The sequence below is a fragment of the Amphibalanus amphitrite genome, unplaced genomic scaffold (assembly GCF_019059575.1).
Source record: "Amphibalanus amphitrite isolate SeventyFive unplaced genomic scaffold, NRLGWU_Aamphi_draft 001203F_arrow, whole genome shotgun sequence".
Classification (NCBI taxonomy): domain Eukaryota; kingdom Metazoa; phylum Arthropoda; class Thecostraca; order Balanomorpha; family Balanidae; genus Amphibalanus; species Amphibalanus amphitrite.
The window spans coordinates 68350-86463 of NW_024882697.1; the positions used below are offsets into that span (position 1 = coordinate 68350).

Below are 18114 nucleotides of genomic sequence, written 5' to 3' on the forward strand. Positions count from 1 at the left end.
AAAAATTTCATGGCAAAATGTCAACTGGTTAACTAGTTATCGCATTTTGGCCACTTCCGAACTCAAATAGCGGCTGTGTGCGGTGGGAGCTCGCCCGAGGCTACCCCTCGTTCCCCCCTTCCCCACTCCCTGCGCATGCGCGCTGGTGGGATGATGTCCAGCGCTGGACGCATGCGGGAACCGAACGGGCGGAACCGAGCGGGAGTATCATGGGAGGAGAGAACACGTATTCCGGGAGTATCATGGGAGGAGAGAACACGTATTCTGGGAGTATCATGGGAGGAGGGAACACATATTCCGGGAGTATCATGGGAGGAGGGAACACGTATTCCGGGAGTATCATGGGAGGAGGGAACACGTATTCCGGGAGTATCATGGGAGGAGGGAACACGTATTCCGGGAGTATCATGGGAGGAGGGAACACGTATTCCGGGAGTATCATGGGAGGAGGGAACACGTATTCCGGGAGTATCATGGGAGGAGGGAACACGTATTCCGTGAGTATCATGGGAGGAGGGAACACGTGTTCCGGGAGTATCATGGGAGGAGGGAACACGTATTCCTACAACATAGCGGGTGGGTTACCGTCCATTAGTGTCTGGAGGTCGAGGCCCTTGATGATTGTCAAGAGTTCCAAAAATAAAGTATTTTTATTTGTGTTTATTAGTAAAAATAACGCAATGCATTTAAAGGTAGTGTGCCAGCTTTCCTGGACCGTATGGAGTTAATGGCCCAGATAAGGAGAACCGGATTTTTAGAACTTATCCATACCTTCAAAACTCATGGAAACGTCTTAAATTCTTCAAATTTTGAGTACCCCAGTGCGAAATTCGCCCCGACGGGTTATCGGTCGTACCCCAACCACATTTCACACCACTATGAACAATAAATGCATACACTGAAATCGCTATTACCGATATGCTCATCCAATCAAGTTTCGATAAACCCGTTCATCATCAGCTCCTGCGGTTTCGAACACGCCTGTTAGGTGGTGCGGTAGACCACGCCCAAAGCCAGGGCCCCGGTAACGTGAGGTAGCCGAGTCAGGGCAGCGTGCGCTGACCCAAGCCGGAGCCGCGCGTCCTCCCGGTGTCATGTGGTAGCCCGGGGCTGCCCGCGGGGATGCGGTAGACCGCGCCCAAAGCTGCGGCCCCGGCTTGGGTCAGCGCACGCTGCCCCGACTCGGCTACCTCACGTTACCGGGGCCTTGGCTTTGGGCGCGGCTTCTGCTCATACTTTGTGGTGCTGCCTCTGACTTCGGCCAAGAAAAATGCGTCAGCTGATCATTGTCATTTCTGCCACTTGCGTGTGGTGAAATGGGGTCATAACTTATAAGACGGCTTTTTCATATCAATTATTTTACATAAAATCATATTTCAAACCATAAATAATGTTCGACAGCCAAATAAAAGAAACAATACCAATACGGGCTTACAGTTTAAGGCTCGACATTGTGTTGTCTACGATTAGACAGCTGATAACTCATTCCCGTACGTCGTATGGTCGTAACACTAATGACCTTTGCTTATTGTCACAAGTGCGCCGCATTCGCGATTGTTGCCCGACGCCTGTTTGCAGGTGAGCCCACTACAGTTGTTATACATATCTAAAAACCGATAAACTTTTAGGCGAAAAAGGCACTATTCCAGGCCAATTTTTGATTTTTTTGCGATATTAGGTAAAAACAGAAGCTTCTTATCCTAGGAAAAATAAAATGGGAAATCTTTCAAAGGTGGCACACTACCTTTAATAACCTTTTATTTCATCTAATTGTATTATCAAGCAATAAGCATCTATATTTTGCCGTTTTTGTACTGAGAATTAGCTGGGAAGGGTTGAATGCAGCGTCGACTCCCACTCCGTTTTCGGCCGGAAGTGTCGACTCCGACTCGAACCGACTCCGACTCCGACTCCGACTGTAACCGACTCCGACTCCGACTCCGACTCCGACTCCACAGCGCTGATCCATGGTCTCTGATCTTTGCCAAATGATCAGTTCTCTGCTATCAGTTCTCTAGACCACTCCACAGCTTATCATATGCATGCCACCGTTGTCTGCCGTCCGATTTCGCTTGTCCATCTATACATGTAAAGTCTATGACGCGAATTTGCACTTGCATTTGCGACCGTCTGTCTCTGAATGTTTGGAAAGCGGTCTTCTCCCGTTGTGGGCTAGCTTCAGTTGATATCTGTCTCAGAACTACTTCTCAAGGGAATGTTGAACGGAAATCAAATGTAAAATGAACAGAGGCAATGGTACCGAATTACCTTATTGAAGAATAGCGCTCACCTGTTTCCCAAAGTTTAGCACCGCTCTTCAACATCTGATATCCGATCGGCATCTGGCACAATTTTTTCCCATCGGAACGTTTTCTATGACAGCAAAACGAATATAGTTACATCGTCCACTGCCGGATCCAGGGAGCGGACATTTAAGGCAAATACTCGCCCCCTCACAACGCCCAAAATCGTCAAAAACATGTTTTCTTACAGGTAATAAGACTTTTATAAGTTCTTTTTTTGCTTTTAACTGCTCAGCAGTAGGTATGAAAACAATCAAAATCCGAGGATATTTCGGATTTTGGAGACAATTTTCTATGGGTATGTTGCCGCATCGTCGAAACCGCCTTTCTGGATCCGGCTATGACATCATCTCGTCTGAGCTGTTGCCCTCCCCCCACGCCAAAATGGAATCCGCCACCACTGCTCACTCTCTAGACCACTTCACAGCTTATCATGTTCATACCACCACCGTCTGCCCATGCCCAATACACTGTTGCACGGCACTGATATAGATTGACCAGAGCTGATAGCGACTATCAAATACGGACTATGATACTACAGAGCAGTGCATCGGTGGACGGTAAGGGCCTCTCGGGTGGGGCATATTTCGACAGACGCTGAGCCCGTGTCCATAGAGGGAAGCTTTCTTGCAGGTTTGCGGAAAAATTTCTCAACTTTTCGCTCCGCGTCTGAGACTCGGTAAGTGATAAGATAATTTTTATGGATGAATTAATTTGTCATTAATTTACTGGTATTATTAGCCATAATTAGTTATTTGAATTGGATATACAATTGAATTGAATTGAATGGCATCATACACGTATTTATTATTAGTCATATCATTGTGAAATTAACGTGTAGCCTTAGTATAATTTGTGAATTTAGGCACCATTACATAAAACGAGATGGATTTCTGACAAGGCAGTAACACACATTATAATCAAGATTCACATTAAAATCATCTATTTATGGAAGCAAATCATTGACAAATGTCTTCGGCATTTTTTCATTACGCTTTTTAAGCATACCTATGTGGGATTATCTCTATGACAGTTGCGGATGTCACATTATTCAACAGTGAGCTTACGCTTATTGACTCTTGTTTTGTGCCACTCCGGGCCCCCAACGCTGAATTCAAAACATGTAAGGGCCCTGCGTTGGTCTCAAAGGACTCCACGCCAATCTCTAACGGTCCTTGCGTCATCGTTTCGAGGGAGGTTAAGATAACTGCCTTTGTCGGATGATACCCAAGTTTCCGGTTGGATCGGGACATGGCGATGCCTGATCAACCTTCTTCAGGAAAATGCTCCCTGCCCATCACCAATGTAAGTAAATAATCATATGCTGGTGTTTTTTTTTTGTGCAATGGTTATGTACTCGAAAATAGCGTAGCTTATTTTCACTTACCATGCTATTGTATAATGCTTTTGAACTAAAATACACACTTATTGAAACACGAAATGAAATGTTATTTTTAAGGTATCCGACGTACTTCAATTGGAGGGAGACATGGCACATGACGGTTAACTTTACCCGCGCCGTGCTGGGGGGGGGGGCGTTTTTACGCCCCCCCCCCACCTCAGGTTTTTTTGCGAATATCTCAAAAACGGCGTGCCTGTTCATGTTCATGCATGCATGCATCTCACTGTTCATGCATTTTTTCCACACATGTTGTAAAAATTTCAGACCCAGGTCGTTCAAGGTCAGGTCACCAGGTCACGTCAAGTGACCTTACCTCAGAAAAAAGTTCAAAGGCTCGCTAGAGCTACACCGACTGAACGATCACTTTCAAACTTTCAGCGATTGATAAGAATGGCAATAAGTATAAAATGTATTTCTCAGATTTTTATATCTGTGACCTAAGTTCAGGTCAATTTTGCGACTTCTCTTTTATACCTAAGTCAATGGGAGTAATTGAAATGCCCTCTCTTGGACGAATATCGTTCAAAACCCTCTCAAACATCGGTGCATGGGTAAACATGACACAATGAATCGATAAAATGCTCCTGTGACCCCTTTATGTGCCCCTGAGGTCATATCAGGTCATGAACGGTCACTAGCAGTTTTTTGGCTATAACTTTTGATAGAGACGCGCTAGAGTGGTGAAAACACGTCAGATGTCTTCAGCTCGACGATACGGATCGACTGATATGCAACATGGCCCTTTCCGGTCAGGTCATGACCTTAACCCTAAGATCAAATTTTCCAAATGACCTTTCAAGGTCAACAAATAGTTCATTCGACGCATCTTGACGAGAGGAGCACGATGCTGGCTAAAAAGGTGACTTGCTTGAGTCAAAAGTTATTACCGAAAATCACTGTTCGTGAAACCGGCTGTTTTTTGAGTTTTTGCCCTCTGGAGGCTGAACCGTTGACCTGAGTCCAAATCTGAGAACATTGCTCAGAAAGGTCTGTAAAAGGGCTATCGAATGCGCTTTTTTGCGGCGCTTTAGGTCTATTGATTCCCAAGTTAGCCTTTAGCAGTGGCAAAATTGAAGTGGACTAAATTTGACCATTGGTGACCTCTGGTGACCGGACCTAAAAACAACTTAAGTATTCCCGTCTTTATTTTTGACGCTCTTTCGATTGCTGCTTACCGCGTGTCGCTACGTGGCCCAGGAGCCAAATTTGAAGGGGGGACGTGAAAACGCCCCCCCCCCCCGAACACGACACGGAAAACATATGGCCACCAGCACGGCGCGGGTTAAACTAATATTGCCGACAGGAAAAAAGGGACGGAGACATCACTACCGTTGGGAGCATCACGTTCGCTAAAAGCGGCTTCTTGGGGAAGGGTGCCTTATCTACTGTTTTTCGGTAAGTAGAAGCGTGTCATATAGCTTGTTACGGCTCCGGGCTTTGGTGTCTGCTGTGCAGTGGCGTTTATACAATGCCCGTTTTTTAATCTTAGCCTGCAATGTTTTGGAATTCGGCTTATATTAAGGCTATATGAATATGATAGAGTTTTCCGGTTAAGAGCTGGCGATGCTGATGACGCTTTTGAAGATCACGCTAGAGTAGGTACCCACGAGGACCAGCATTTGTGATGAATACTACACATGGGTGCAATAAATGCCTACACTGGCTTCATTTCCGTCTTTGCTAGGTCCGGTGCTGATTTTTTTACTTTAGATCTTGCTTGACATGTATGACACCAGTATGACATATCTTCCCTGTACAGAGGACAATGCGACATGCGGCAAGAAGTGGCGATAAAGCGCATCCATTACCGCACTGATGAAGAGCGACTGCTGATAGAAAATGAAGTAGGCAACCTGTTGAAAGTCGAAGAGGATGACGCGAGGGTCATCAGGTAATCTGTGACCAATGCATGTGGGATCGATGTGACCCTCTATGACCCTCTGTGACCAATGCATCAGCCACGTGACTTTTTATGCATCTAAAAGTGTACATATTTGTACAGTGTGTACAGTGTAGTGCATCTGTAGTGTACGTGTCGCCGTTTCTTTTAGGTTTGGCGGAAAGCGTTAGGGGGTATTCAAACACCCCGTGAGCAGAACCAGGTTTAATCTAAAAGCCCCTTTTCACTCATTTTTAAGGTACTACATGACGCAAAGGACTGACAACTTCTACTATATTGCGATGGAGTTAGCACTCGGTACGGTGGAAGACTACGTGGAAAGGAAGCAGGGCGTCCATACCAAACCTGATATGGACGAGCTTGATAATCTCGATGAAATCAGCATTCTTAGAGATTCGTCAAAGGCACTTGAATGGCTGCACCAGCAAAAAATCGGTGAGTTTTATTATTTATATTCACTGCTTTGCATTCAGTTCTAGCCTTGGTATGTACAGTCCACAGCAGAAGTAATGTGGGGTTTCAGTCATGGGTATGTTCTGCTTCTGAAGCTTAGGAACGATTAACCAGACTACAATGAAACTTTGAATGTAGCTTACATGTATCGTCACCCTTGCAGCTGCAACTTTAGCTATTGACATCTTCTTTTCGATCATTCCGCATTAAACAATCGTCAGTCAAAGCCAACCGTTGAGATTGGTAAAACCCTACATTACTTTAGCGGTGGGCTGTACAGTGGGTCTATTTAACCCTATTCGTGGCAGGCTCCTGGCTACCCCTATTAGTGGCGGAGGGGGGGGGGGCTGTTTACGACCCCCCCTTGATATCTCGAGATCTAACGGGCCGATTTTCAAAATTCAAACGGCATTCGATTTCGCTCAACGTGATCTACATTTCTAAAAAATAAAAATTAAAAAATGTCAATAGGGGGGTAGAGGGGGGTAAAAACGGGCAAATTGCAGATACATTTTAGACTGTTAATCACGGCCAGGTTTCTGAACCAATCTTAACCCGCGCACCGACGGGGGGGGGGGCGGATATCCGCCCCCCTGAGGTTTTTCGCGAATAGCGGGAAAACCGCGGCGCGTAGCGCCGCGAAATTTGGTATGACTATTCCCTTATCAATTTTACACATGGTGTGCAAGTTTGAACCTCCTACCTTTCAAGGTCAGGTCACCAGGTCACTTTGAATGACCCAACCTCAAGTCACTTTTTTGCAACTTTGCCACCGTGCCAGAGCTACAGTAGATGTTGGAGGCCTTTGAAAGTCGCAGGATGTTATAAGGTCATTAGTAGCTACAATTTGTATATCTCGGAATTTTGATATCGGTGACCTAAGGTCAGGTCAATTTCGCGACCTCCCCATTATAAGTCAATGGGGGAAAAATCAACTCCCTGTTTTTACCACTAAAACGGGTCGGAATGGCCCCATATACCATACATGACTTCATATACGATCAACCTTCACTACCTTGAGGTCTGTTTTGCTGTTGGGCAGCTGTGAGGTCATGTGACGTCATCAAAGGTCACCAAAGGTTTTTGGCCAATAACTCCGTACAGGAACCAGATACAGACGCGTGGATGGTCTCATTGTGTTCAGCTCGTCAAGACGCATCGAATGATATACATGATGACCTCGAGGTCACGTGACCTGAGGTCAACCTTTGACCTTGACCTTTCGAGGTCAACATATATATCATTCGATGCGGATTGACGAGAGGATCACGATGATGCCCTTAGTTTGTTCCTATCTTGACTAATTCGAAAGTTATTCGAGAAAAACTCTCCATATTTAGCGCCGCCATTTTGACTTTTTCGACCCCTGTGACGTCATCTTTGACCTGACCTGAAAATGACCTTTGTAAAAATTGTAGATCTTGACCGTGCGTATCCGATGCCGTTTACCGCTTGTCGCTATCTTGCTTCGTTCTCGAGATCTCAGGGGGGGGGGGGCGGTCATCCGCCCCCCCCCCGTCGGTACTAAGTTGGCGCAGACCCCCGTCGGTGCGCGGGTTAACGCAACTTTTGCCGATCGATAGAGAATGAACCAGGAATTCACATGGATCCTAAAAATATGCATTTTCAAAAAGCATAGGCGGATACAGATCATTGAGATTGGAGGTACACAAAAAGTAGGGTAGCCTGGGGCAAGACGCCCCAGATAATTTATTTTGCTACATAAATTTTGTCCCACATCACCTGGAAGGCCAAATTTGTGCTCAATGCGTTCTTTGGACATTTTACTTTAAATTGCACCCCTCAAATTCATTCACTTATGATCGGACTCCAAGCTAGGAAGTGATTTGTGAAGCAACTGCAAATGAGGCATTTTGCCCCAACCCCAGGGCAAAACGCCCCACGGCCTGGGGCAAGTAGCCCCATACTTTAGATTAACCCTCGCCCGCACATGGGGGGGTGGTTGCCACCCCCCCAGGTAGTCTTTCTGCTCTGCACTCAACATTTTTAGAGCTAGAAGGCTGATTTTTCGTATAGCTGCTCCTCTATCCTTTCTTGATGTCCACTGAAAATTTCAAGTTTCTGTGATTTTTGGTTTCGGAGATATGACCTTGTTTGTCAGGTCATGTCATGACCCAAATGGCCAATTCTCAACATATTGCGTTAGCCGTGGGCCTTTTGAGCTTTTGACACCCTGATTTCGGCCTTTTTTGCCAGTCTTACCTCCCACCTATCATGGAACATGTTGTTCGATGATGTACAGGGGTCAAGGTCAGGGTCAAGGTCAACCTAGGTCATCTAAGATAATTGCGTTTTAGGCAAGCTGAATTTACTTTTTTGAAGTTTTTTTGGCTGCATTTTTGGTAAAAGCTTCTCAGATCATTATTTCATATAATATGGACCCAAAAACAATCGGTGCACACATCAGTATACACACAGACACACACAGACATACAAACACATATAATTGACCTTGACCTAACTTGACCTGAAATGACCTCAGCAGCAAAATTCTGGTCGGGTAGTGTGACAAAGAGGTTCTAGCTGGCTTGGCACCAGAAAACAGCATCGCCATCGATATTTGATAAGCAGCACACTTGATATCCAACGGTGACCCAAAACAGCAACATTTTTAGTTTGACCTTGACCTGGAAGGTCAATGACTGACCTGAGAAGGTAAAACTGGGTATCATTGGATTTGTCTCTTCCCAAAGAATCTTTTTGGTCTTTACCGCTAAGCTCTATCTCCAACAGGAACGAAATGGCGCGGGGGGGGTGGCAACCACCCCCCCCATGTGCGTTCTAGGATGGGAAAATGGCATGTGCGGGCGAGGGTTAAAGATTTAACATGGTAGTTGGCTAAATCTTATGTGAGAGGTCCGTTAGACCACTGGGGGCACGGCACTAGAGTTAGCACGTTCCATCCTGTCAGGTGTTCAGCTATGACACTATTGTATGAGCAGGTTTTTCACCTGCCTCATAAGACCAAATAATAAATTATTGCAATGCAAATGTTTACAAAATACTCCCTTTTCCATCCAGTTGCTGAGAAAAATACACATAAAGGCATAGAAACTTACTGTTCGCCAGCTACCGAACATTAGAAAGTGGGTAGCCCGAACAACACATGAGGTAAAACGCCCCATGGGGCTTTTTGCCCCGCGACCTACTGGGGCGTTTTACCCCATCACGTAGTTCGGTCAGAGAACAACGCCTTGCACTCCAGGAAGATATAATCTAACACGAACCAACCCGGCATGATAAGCGTTAAACAATAGTTGTTCAAAATACATAAAAGTCGTTAACCTGATGTGGACCATAAAAGAACGCCATGATGCATAATCTGACAACAAAAGATAAAAATCACTCAAAAAACACATTTTTGGCTATATCTCCCGAAAGAGTCATCACAATTTCTTTCCAGTCTGCTCATATAATGATCATATAGTGCACGTTTTATAGAAGAGAGGATGTTTCCCCAGAACTCTGCCAGTTCCGAGAAACATCGGTGAGGCGTTTTACCTCGGCGGGGCGACTTGCCCCGGTCTACCCTATAGTAAATAAGGTTTTTGTTGGTACTGTTTCTAAAAAGGGTGGCAATGGTCTTGTTATGTTACAATTTTCTTGTGAGAAAACGACTACAATTGTATTGGTCATGCATAGGCGGTGTCAGGGCACCTGTGTTGGGAGGTAAAACATAACCCCCCTTTTTGGACGCCTGGATCCGCCTATTATAGCAAAAACGTGTCAAAAGTGGATGCACAATAACTTTGTAGGTATATGTTATCACATGATACCTTTCATTCAATGTTCGTAAAACTGGTGTATACAGTTATCCCGCGCGGGGCTGGGGTCTCCAGCCGAACGCGCGGGGCTGGGGGGGGGTAAATTTTACCCCCCCTGTTATCTCCCGAACTAACGGTCCGATTTGCAAAATTCAAACGCCAATCGAAAGCTCTCATCACGAACTACTAAAAACATGTACTTAATTTTAAGTTTGAGGTCAAGGTCAAGGTCAGGTCAAGGGTACAAATTGCAAGTTTCTAAAGTATCGGCCTTGCACCGTAGTTGCCGAAGAATGGAGTCATGGACTGACACTGATCGCCCAAAACGTGTTCTTAGGCTACCAAGACAATATTCGTTGCATACAATATCATTCAGAGGTCAAGGTCAAGGTCAGGTCAGGTCAGGTCAGGTCACCAAAAAACAAAATATAGAAAAGGGCATGTGCGACACATGTTTTATGGGTCATTTTACTCATAGAATTCAATAGGCACACTCAATAAGTGATATGGACCACCTCTGGATGAATTTCAGGTCGAGGTCAGGTCAAGGTTAGGTCAAGTGAGGTCAAATTTTGAAGTTGGTTGTTAAGGCCTAAAAAGGTGTCTATCTGATGCAGTTTTTCACGGCGAATCGAATGGTGCTATTTTTGTTTTCGTACGAGGTCTAGAACTTCCAAAAAAGTCATTTTTCAAAAATTTTGTGTGTCGTGACGTCATAAAATTTTGAATAACTCCCACATTTTTGAACCGATTCTTCTAAAACTTGGTATGTAGGTGCACATAGACCACTTCTCTGACATATATTCCGGTTTTTTCGATAGACTCAAAATTTTGGCTTTTATAATGATTTTCCCAAAAAAGTCAGTTTTTTGAAAAAATTTAGGCCAAAATCCAAAATTTTCAAAAAACCGAGATAGCCATTTGATAGACAAAGTAAAATTACGTATAACCTTTTTTGTTACGTCTTGATTCCTTTAAAAATGAAGATGCTAGCGGCGTTTGAACTTTTGCCGTTTTTGAGGCGAAAATGACGAACATGACGTCACTAAAACGTCAATTTCTCAAAAATTTTCCGATGGATTTCGCTCAAATTTTCAGGGAACGTGTCAAATTGATGTAAGAAAAGGTACTAAAAGTTTGGCGGCGCTGCGCGCCGCCGTTTTTGAGATATCGCAAAAATTCGCGAGGGGGGGTAAAATTTACCCCCCCCCAGCCCCGCGCGGGTTATAATACATCAGCATCGTGATCTTCGCCCAAATGACTCGCTTCACGAATAGGACCCCCCCATTCCCAGTGTCTGGAGCCGCCCCTGGTAAAGGTGTGAACTTGAAATTTTCAGTGAATGTGCCCAATTTAGTTTTAGGAAAAGTCAGAAAATTTCAGCATCGTAGCTTCAGCGGTTTCGGAGATATTCCCGAAAAACCTGAGGGGTGGATGAAAACAACCCCCCCTGCCACTAATAGGGTTAACCCGCGCGGGGCTGGGGTCTCCAGCCGAACGCGCGGGGCTGGGGGGGGGGTAAATTTTACCCCCCCTGTTATCTCCCGAACTAATGGTCCGATTTGGAAAATTCAAACGCCAATCGAAAGCTCTCATCACGAACTACTAAAAACATGTACTTAATTTAAAGTTTGAGGTCAAGGTCAAGGTCAGGTCAAGGGTACAAATTGCAAGTTTCTACAGTATCGGCCTTGCACCGTAGTTGCCGAAGAATGGAGTCATGGACTGAGACTGATCGCCCAAAACGTGTTCTTAGGCTACCAAGACAATATTCGTTGCATACAATATCATTCAGAGGTCAAGGTCAAGGTCAGGTCAGGTCAGGTCAGGTCACCAAAAAACAAAATATAGAAAAGGGCATGTGCGACACATGTTTTATGGGTCATTTTACTCATAGAATTCAATAGGCACACTCAATAAGTGATATGGACCACCTCTGGATGAATTTCAGATCGAGGTCAGGTCAAGGTCAGGTCAAGTGAGGTCAAATTTTGAAGTTGGTTGTTAAGGCCTAAAAAGGTGTCTATCTGATGCAGTTTTTCACGGCGAATCGAATGGTGCTATTTTTGTTTCCGTACGAGGTCTAGAACTTCCAAAAAAGTCATTTTTCAAAAATTTTGTGTGTCGTGACGTCATAAAATTTTGGATAACTCCCACATTTTTGAACCGATTCTTCTAAAATTTGGTATGTAGGTGCACATAGACCACTTCTCTGACATATATTCCGGTTTTTTCGATAGACTCAAAATTTTGGATTTTATAATGATTTTCCCAAAAAAGTCAGTTTTTTGAAAAACTTTAGGCCAAAATCCAAAATTTTCAAAAAACCGAGATAGCCATTTGATAGACAAAGTAAAATTACGTATAACCTTTTTTGTTACGTCTTGATTCCTTTAAAAATGAAGATGTTAGCGGCGTTTGAACTTTTGCCGTTTTTGAGGCGAAAATGGCGAACATGACGTCACTAAAACGTCAATTTCTCAAAAAATTTCCGACGGATTTCGCTCAAATTTTCAGGGAACGTGTCAAATTGATGTAAGAAAAGGTACTGAAAGTTTGGCGGCGCTGCGCGCCGCCGTTTTTGAGATATCGCAAAAATTCCTGAGGGGGGGGTAAAATTTACCCCCCCCCCAGCCCCGCGCGGGTTAAGATCTCTAGAGCCACCACGTGGCGCTACGGTCGGGGTAGGGCGAGTCCAAATCGCGAGGGGAGTGGGGTCACCGGTCATTGTGGGGGAAGGAGGGAGGGAGGGGAGTGACGCGCTATCGCGGCGCGGAGCGTGGGCTTGGCGCCGGGAGTGGGCCGGCCGTCACTGCGCCGAGGCTGAGGGGAGGGGATGATGGTTGCGGGTGCATTCACTCCGGTATGGTGGTATCCTTTTCATGAGGAGCCAGAAAAAATGCGACTGAAGGGAATAATCATCTCAAACAAACGGGCAAGCGAAAAACGCCATTCACTTCAGCAAAAATCTTAAACAAATGATAATTGAAATCTAGCACCTAAACTTTCAGTCGACATTTGCATGCTGTCTTTGACTTTTCTAAATTGTTCTTTGAGTTTCATGTTTTTTTTCATTGTTTGGCACGCTCAGCATTTGTGGGTTTAATCGGGTCGAAAAGATTAAAAAGAAAAGAAAGAAGAAAAGAAAAAGAGTTAATATGGGTCCAGAAAAATGACCAAAAATATTTTTAAAGATTAGCTTAGCAAAACCTTTAGGTGCGACAATTTTAACGTTGTTGAGAGGATATTGGGAAAAGATAAATCACCGTGCTTGTCAGTGTTGCAGTAGAAGGAAAGGTTTTGGTTCGTGTCTAGATAAAACTAGAGCCGGGAGTGAGGCTCGAACTCACGACATCGCATTCAGCTCACAGGTTACCCACCCTCTGCGCTACGGGCATCCATCGCCCTGAGCAGCTTGCTTGTCAGTGTTTCGGCCAAAGTTGTTGGTTGAATGTCTGACGTCTGTCAATGTTACTAGGCTAAGCCCGGTAAATGAGGGAGCCGAACCAGATTCGACCGGTTCGAACCAGGTTGCACCGGGGTCCTACACGCAATCATGGTCAGACAAAACAGAATTTAATTTCGGGTCAAATATTTTTGTTAAATGGTCTTATTGTTTTTTAACTTATACGTATAACACTTTTTTTATTCGAGACTTAATGCAGAAAAATGGGCCTATTTGCCCACGTTTCCCCATCTTCTTTTTAACGTCTAAACTTGACCTTAGAGGCCCGTCATCAAAAACATAATAGCCTGCGTTATAATTATTTACACAAGAGCGCTCTACACAAGAAACGCCAGCCAGTCAAAAACCGGCGAACGATACGATCTTTCTTGTGCTTTAATTATATCAAATGAAAATTTCAGGAGATACGAATAACCTTAATCCTTAGAGCTACTGGACGCTCGGAGCATTCGCAAGCATTTGAGTGCATCATAGTTAGTTGAAACTTGACAATAGATAAACCGGCCGCAGTAAACAACGCCTCATCATCCTTCCCTTCCAAGCGGCCAGGCTACCGGCCGCCGGGCCCACCACCGCGATATGGAACAGGCCGGCTGGAGTGCGCCATTTGCCTGCGGCAGTGCCCAACCGCGCCGGGGCTGTTTGACAGGTCACCCGTCCCGTGACCTCGCCACCCCCCCCTCACCCACCTCCCCAACTGGCCCAGCTCGGTAGTGACCTCTCCTTGAATTTGACATGGACTCGACTAAGGCTCAACGCCATCTACTATGCATTTCAGACCCCATGAGACCCTGCTTTTCGGCGATAATTTCTTCAATTTTTGTCCAATTAGCTTGAAATTTTGGCAGGCGATATTTCAGCTCAAGCGCCAATTTTTGTCAATATGGTCTCTTAACAAAAATTCAAAATTTAGAGCACTTGTCGTTGGCTAATGGCTCGTAATATTACTCAGTTTTTGCACCCGGATAGAGGCTCTCTCGCTACCGCACCGGATTGGATAGGAGCGCTGGCCAATCACGTTGCGCCGGGCCCAACTAAACTCGGCCCACTGGCCGTGACCGCCATGGGTCTATGTCGCTTCAGTCGGTGTCAGCACCGCGGAGAGGTCGGAGCGGGACCACATACTGGAGACAAGTGAAGCTGGCAAAGTTTTTTCGGGACGAAAGCCAAAAAATATCCGTTTGAGGGCATTTGGTATCCTCTCCACCTTATTTTGGTATTTAAACGTCGAACCAGCTCAGAATATTCAAAATGATCAGAATCAAGGTACAAGGTGTAGGATCTATTGGAACGGAACCGGCCGTAGAAGGAAAGATGGATAGACTCTTGGACTCTGAACATTTATTTAGAGCCGGAGTTGCACCTATCTCATCGTCAGGTTGGGTCAGGTCACTACCCGATTACCTATAAGATCATGTGTAAGCCTCTGCTTGACCCAAAAATATTGATATATTTGGCAGTGCCAATAAATGTTTCTGAGGAAGGCGCAGAAAGCAACAATGAACAAAGTAGGATGAAGAGTCTCGGGCACGGCCGAGTGCCTGGGGCATCGCTCCAGCGAAACGACCGTATTCGTGATTCGTGAAGCGGTGCGGGGCGCCGGGTGGGGCAGAAGCGTAATATGTCGTATGGTAGAAATGGCCTTTATCGCGGTGTCATGTGTGTGTTATATTGTTAACCCTTGTCCGCACATGGGGGGTGGTGGTAGCCAGTTGCCACCCCCCCCCCCCAGGTAGTCTTTCTGCTCTGCACTCAACATTTTTAGAGCTAGAAGGCTGATGTTTCGTATAGCTGCTCCTCTATCCGTTCTTGATGTCCACTGAAAATTTCAAGTTTCTGTGGTTATTGGTTTCGGAGATATGACCTTGTTTTTCAGGTCATGTTATGACCCAAATGGCCAATTCTCGACATCTTGCGTTGGCTATGGGCCTTGTGAGCTTTTGACACATTGATTTCGGCCTTTTTTACCAGTCTTACCTCCCACCTATCATGGAACATGTTGTTCGACGATGTACAGATGTCAAGGTCAAGGTCAAGGTCAACCTAGGTCATCTAAGATAATTGCGTTTTAGGCAAGCGGAATTTACTTTTTTGTGAATTTTTTTACTGCATTTTTGGTAAAAGCTTCTCAGATCATGATTTCATGTAATGTGGACACATAAACAATCGGTGCACACATCAGTATACACACAGACACACACAGACATACAAACACATATAATTGACCTTGACCTAACTTGACCTGAAATGACCTCAGCATCAAAAACCTGGTCGGATAGTGTGACAAAGAGGTTCTAGCTGGCTTGGCACCAGAAAACGGCATCGTCATCGGTATATGATAAGCAGCGCACTTGAAATCCAACGGTGACCCAAAACAGCAACATTTTTTAGTTTGACCTGACCTGGAAGGTCAATGACTGACCTGAGAAGGTAAAACTGGGTATCATTGTATTTGTCTCTTCCCAAAGAATCTTTTTTGTCTTTACCGCTAAGCTCTATCTCCAACAGAAACGAAATGGCGCGGGGGGGGGGGTTGGCAACCCACCCCCCATGTGCGTTCTAGGATGGGAAAATGGCATGTGCGGGCGAGGGTTAACACGCGCAGTGGAAGGGTTGCGAGTACTACGCCCAGTGGAAGGGGGGGGGGGCGGATGTCGCCCCCCCCCCTAAGATCTCAGCTCCCACTGGAGCTAGAAAGACGAAATTTGGAGGGTAGTTGGGGGCCATGAGGAACTCTGTTGTGTGTGAATTTCATGACCCTAGGTCAATGTCTTCAAGGTCAAATGAGGTCAAATGTGGTCAAATCTGCCATATTAGCGACTTTTTTGCGTTTACACGCCGATAACTCAAAAAGTTACCGGCCGATTTTCTTTAATCTTTCACTATACGAAAGAACGAACATTTGTGAGTATGTATGGTGAATTTCTAGATAATCCAACAATAAATATGGCAGTTAGAAGCCTGCTAAGGGTAAGATGTCGCCGGCTGAAGCGGGATCGGCCGACGAGGGAAACGCGGCAATCACAATTTTGTGTTTACACACTCATAACTCAAGTTGTTACCGGCCGATTTTCAAAATTCTTTGACCATATGATTGCCTGTACATTTCTCAGTCTTCTCATCGAATTTGACGCGAATCGAATATAATCAGCGGTAAGGAGCGCGATGTAAAGACGGAACCGCCCCGCCCCGGCACAGTCTACAATTCAGGCGGCGCGTAACGGCTAGCGCCGGCCGCCGCGCCGCCGCGGCGCCGCGGCGGCAGGATGTTTGACTTTACACCACTATTACTAGAAAAGATGTGAACCGATTTTCTTACTTCTTGCACGAGAAGATCCGCAATTCAATTTTGGACAGGTAGCCGAAATTTCACATTGATATCATGCTTGCGGCGCGAGTTATTGGCGAAAAACAGGAGGGGTGGGCGAAATCCGCCCCCCCCTTCCACTGCGCGTGTTAAGACGTGCTAGAAAAGAAATAGCAATGTGGCAGGCGGACGTTGGGCACTACACGAGAACGATCATCAATAAACTCGTATCTTATTTTGTAAAACTTAAGTAACAGTAGGTATGTCCTCAATGGTGAGGGAACTATCTCTAGGCTTTTACTTTTCATGTTTGCATTTCAACGCACAAGCTCTGGGGGCAAAGTTAGTTTGGCGACCTCCTCAACCTAAGTCTATGATCAAATGGATTAGTCCTGAAGGTGTTCAATGCTTAGTTGCACCGGAATGATATAAATCGATCACGCCGGCATATTCCTAATCAAATTTCATATATCAAACACATAAATTGCATCATGTTAACCCGCGCCCCACTGGGGGGGGGGCTATTTATAGCCCCCCCTCCCGTTTTTCTGCAATAACTTCCATACCGCTTGACGTATCGACGCCAAACTTTCAGCACCTTCGGCTGCATCAATTTGACACCTTGTGTCAAAATTTGAACTTCGTACCTACCATAGGTCGGCCGGAAATGACGTCAGAGTGACGTCATGTTCGGCCGATTTCGACGCAAAACATTGAACCACGGCAATCGCTCCCAAGAGCTCAGTTTTTAAGCTAGATCCAATTTCTTTGCATGAGAGGGCTCAGAATAGATTGCGCTATCAAACTGCTGTCTCGGATTTTCGAAATTTTGAAAATTTGGAAAATTTTATATAATAAAATTCAAAATTTATATTTTTACATTTTTTTCAAAAACTTTTTGACTTTTCGGAAAAACCGGAATATATGTGATAGAACGCATTATCATGACTAACTCCAGCAAGTTTTAGCTAAATATCTTCAAAAATGGCCAAGTTATACGCATTATTGCAAAAAATTAACAATTATTAATTTTTCAAATCAATTTTTCAGCACGAATTTGACATCGCACGCCAATATAAATAGCACCATCGTGTTCCTTAGCTCAAACTGCATCCAATAGACACCTTTTTTGTTGAAAAATTATAACTTCAAAATTTGACCTTTTTTGACCTGAAAGTGACCTGACCTGAGCTAAATTTGACTCAAAATGACCTCAAATGACACAGACGACATCAAATTCGAAATGTTTGGCCTAAATGGACCATAAAACATGTGTCACGTGACCGACGGATGATATAATATTTTCGTGACCTGTGATGACCTGACCTTGACCTGAAAATCAAAGTACAAGTTTGGTACCCTCAGAGTATCTAGAGCATCTATTCACGAGTGTGTGAACCAAAAATGAGCCTGATCTGACTTGTAAGACGGCGGCCAGAGCCCAAAACGTGAAGATGCCAAAATGCTAATAATTTTTACTTTGACCTGACCTGTGACG

The 18114-nt window shown here is 45.0% G+C and overlaps 1 protein-coding gene across 1 annotated transcript in view; it reads left to right on the top strand.

Annotated features, from left to right (window-relative positions):
• Window positions 1–2888: 2888 nt before the first annotated feature.
• Window positions 2889–18114, top strand: part of LOC122371086 (serine/threonine-protein kinase/endoribonuclease IRE1-like) — a gene marked incomplete at its 3' end in the record, with an annotated part of 133332 nt that continues 118106 nt past the window's right edge. The window contains exons 1-5 of the mRNA XM_043347176.1: window positions 2889–2982; window positions 3497–3608; window positions 5009–5100; window positions 5465–5596; window positions 5844–6040. Coding sequence (XP_043203111.1) covers window positions 3555–3608; window positions 5009–5100; window positions 5465–5596; window positions 5844–6040 — 475 coding nt within the window. The remainder of the gene's footprint in view (window positions 2983–3496; window positions 3609–5008; window positions 5101–5464; window positions 5597–5843; window positions 6041–18114) is intronic.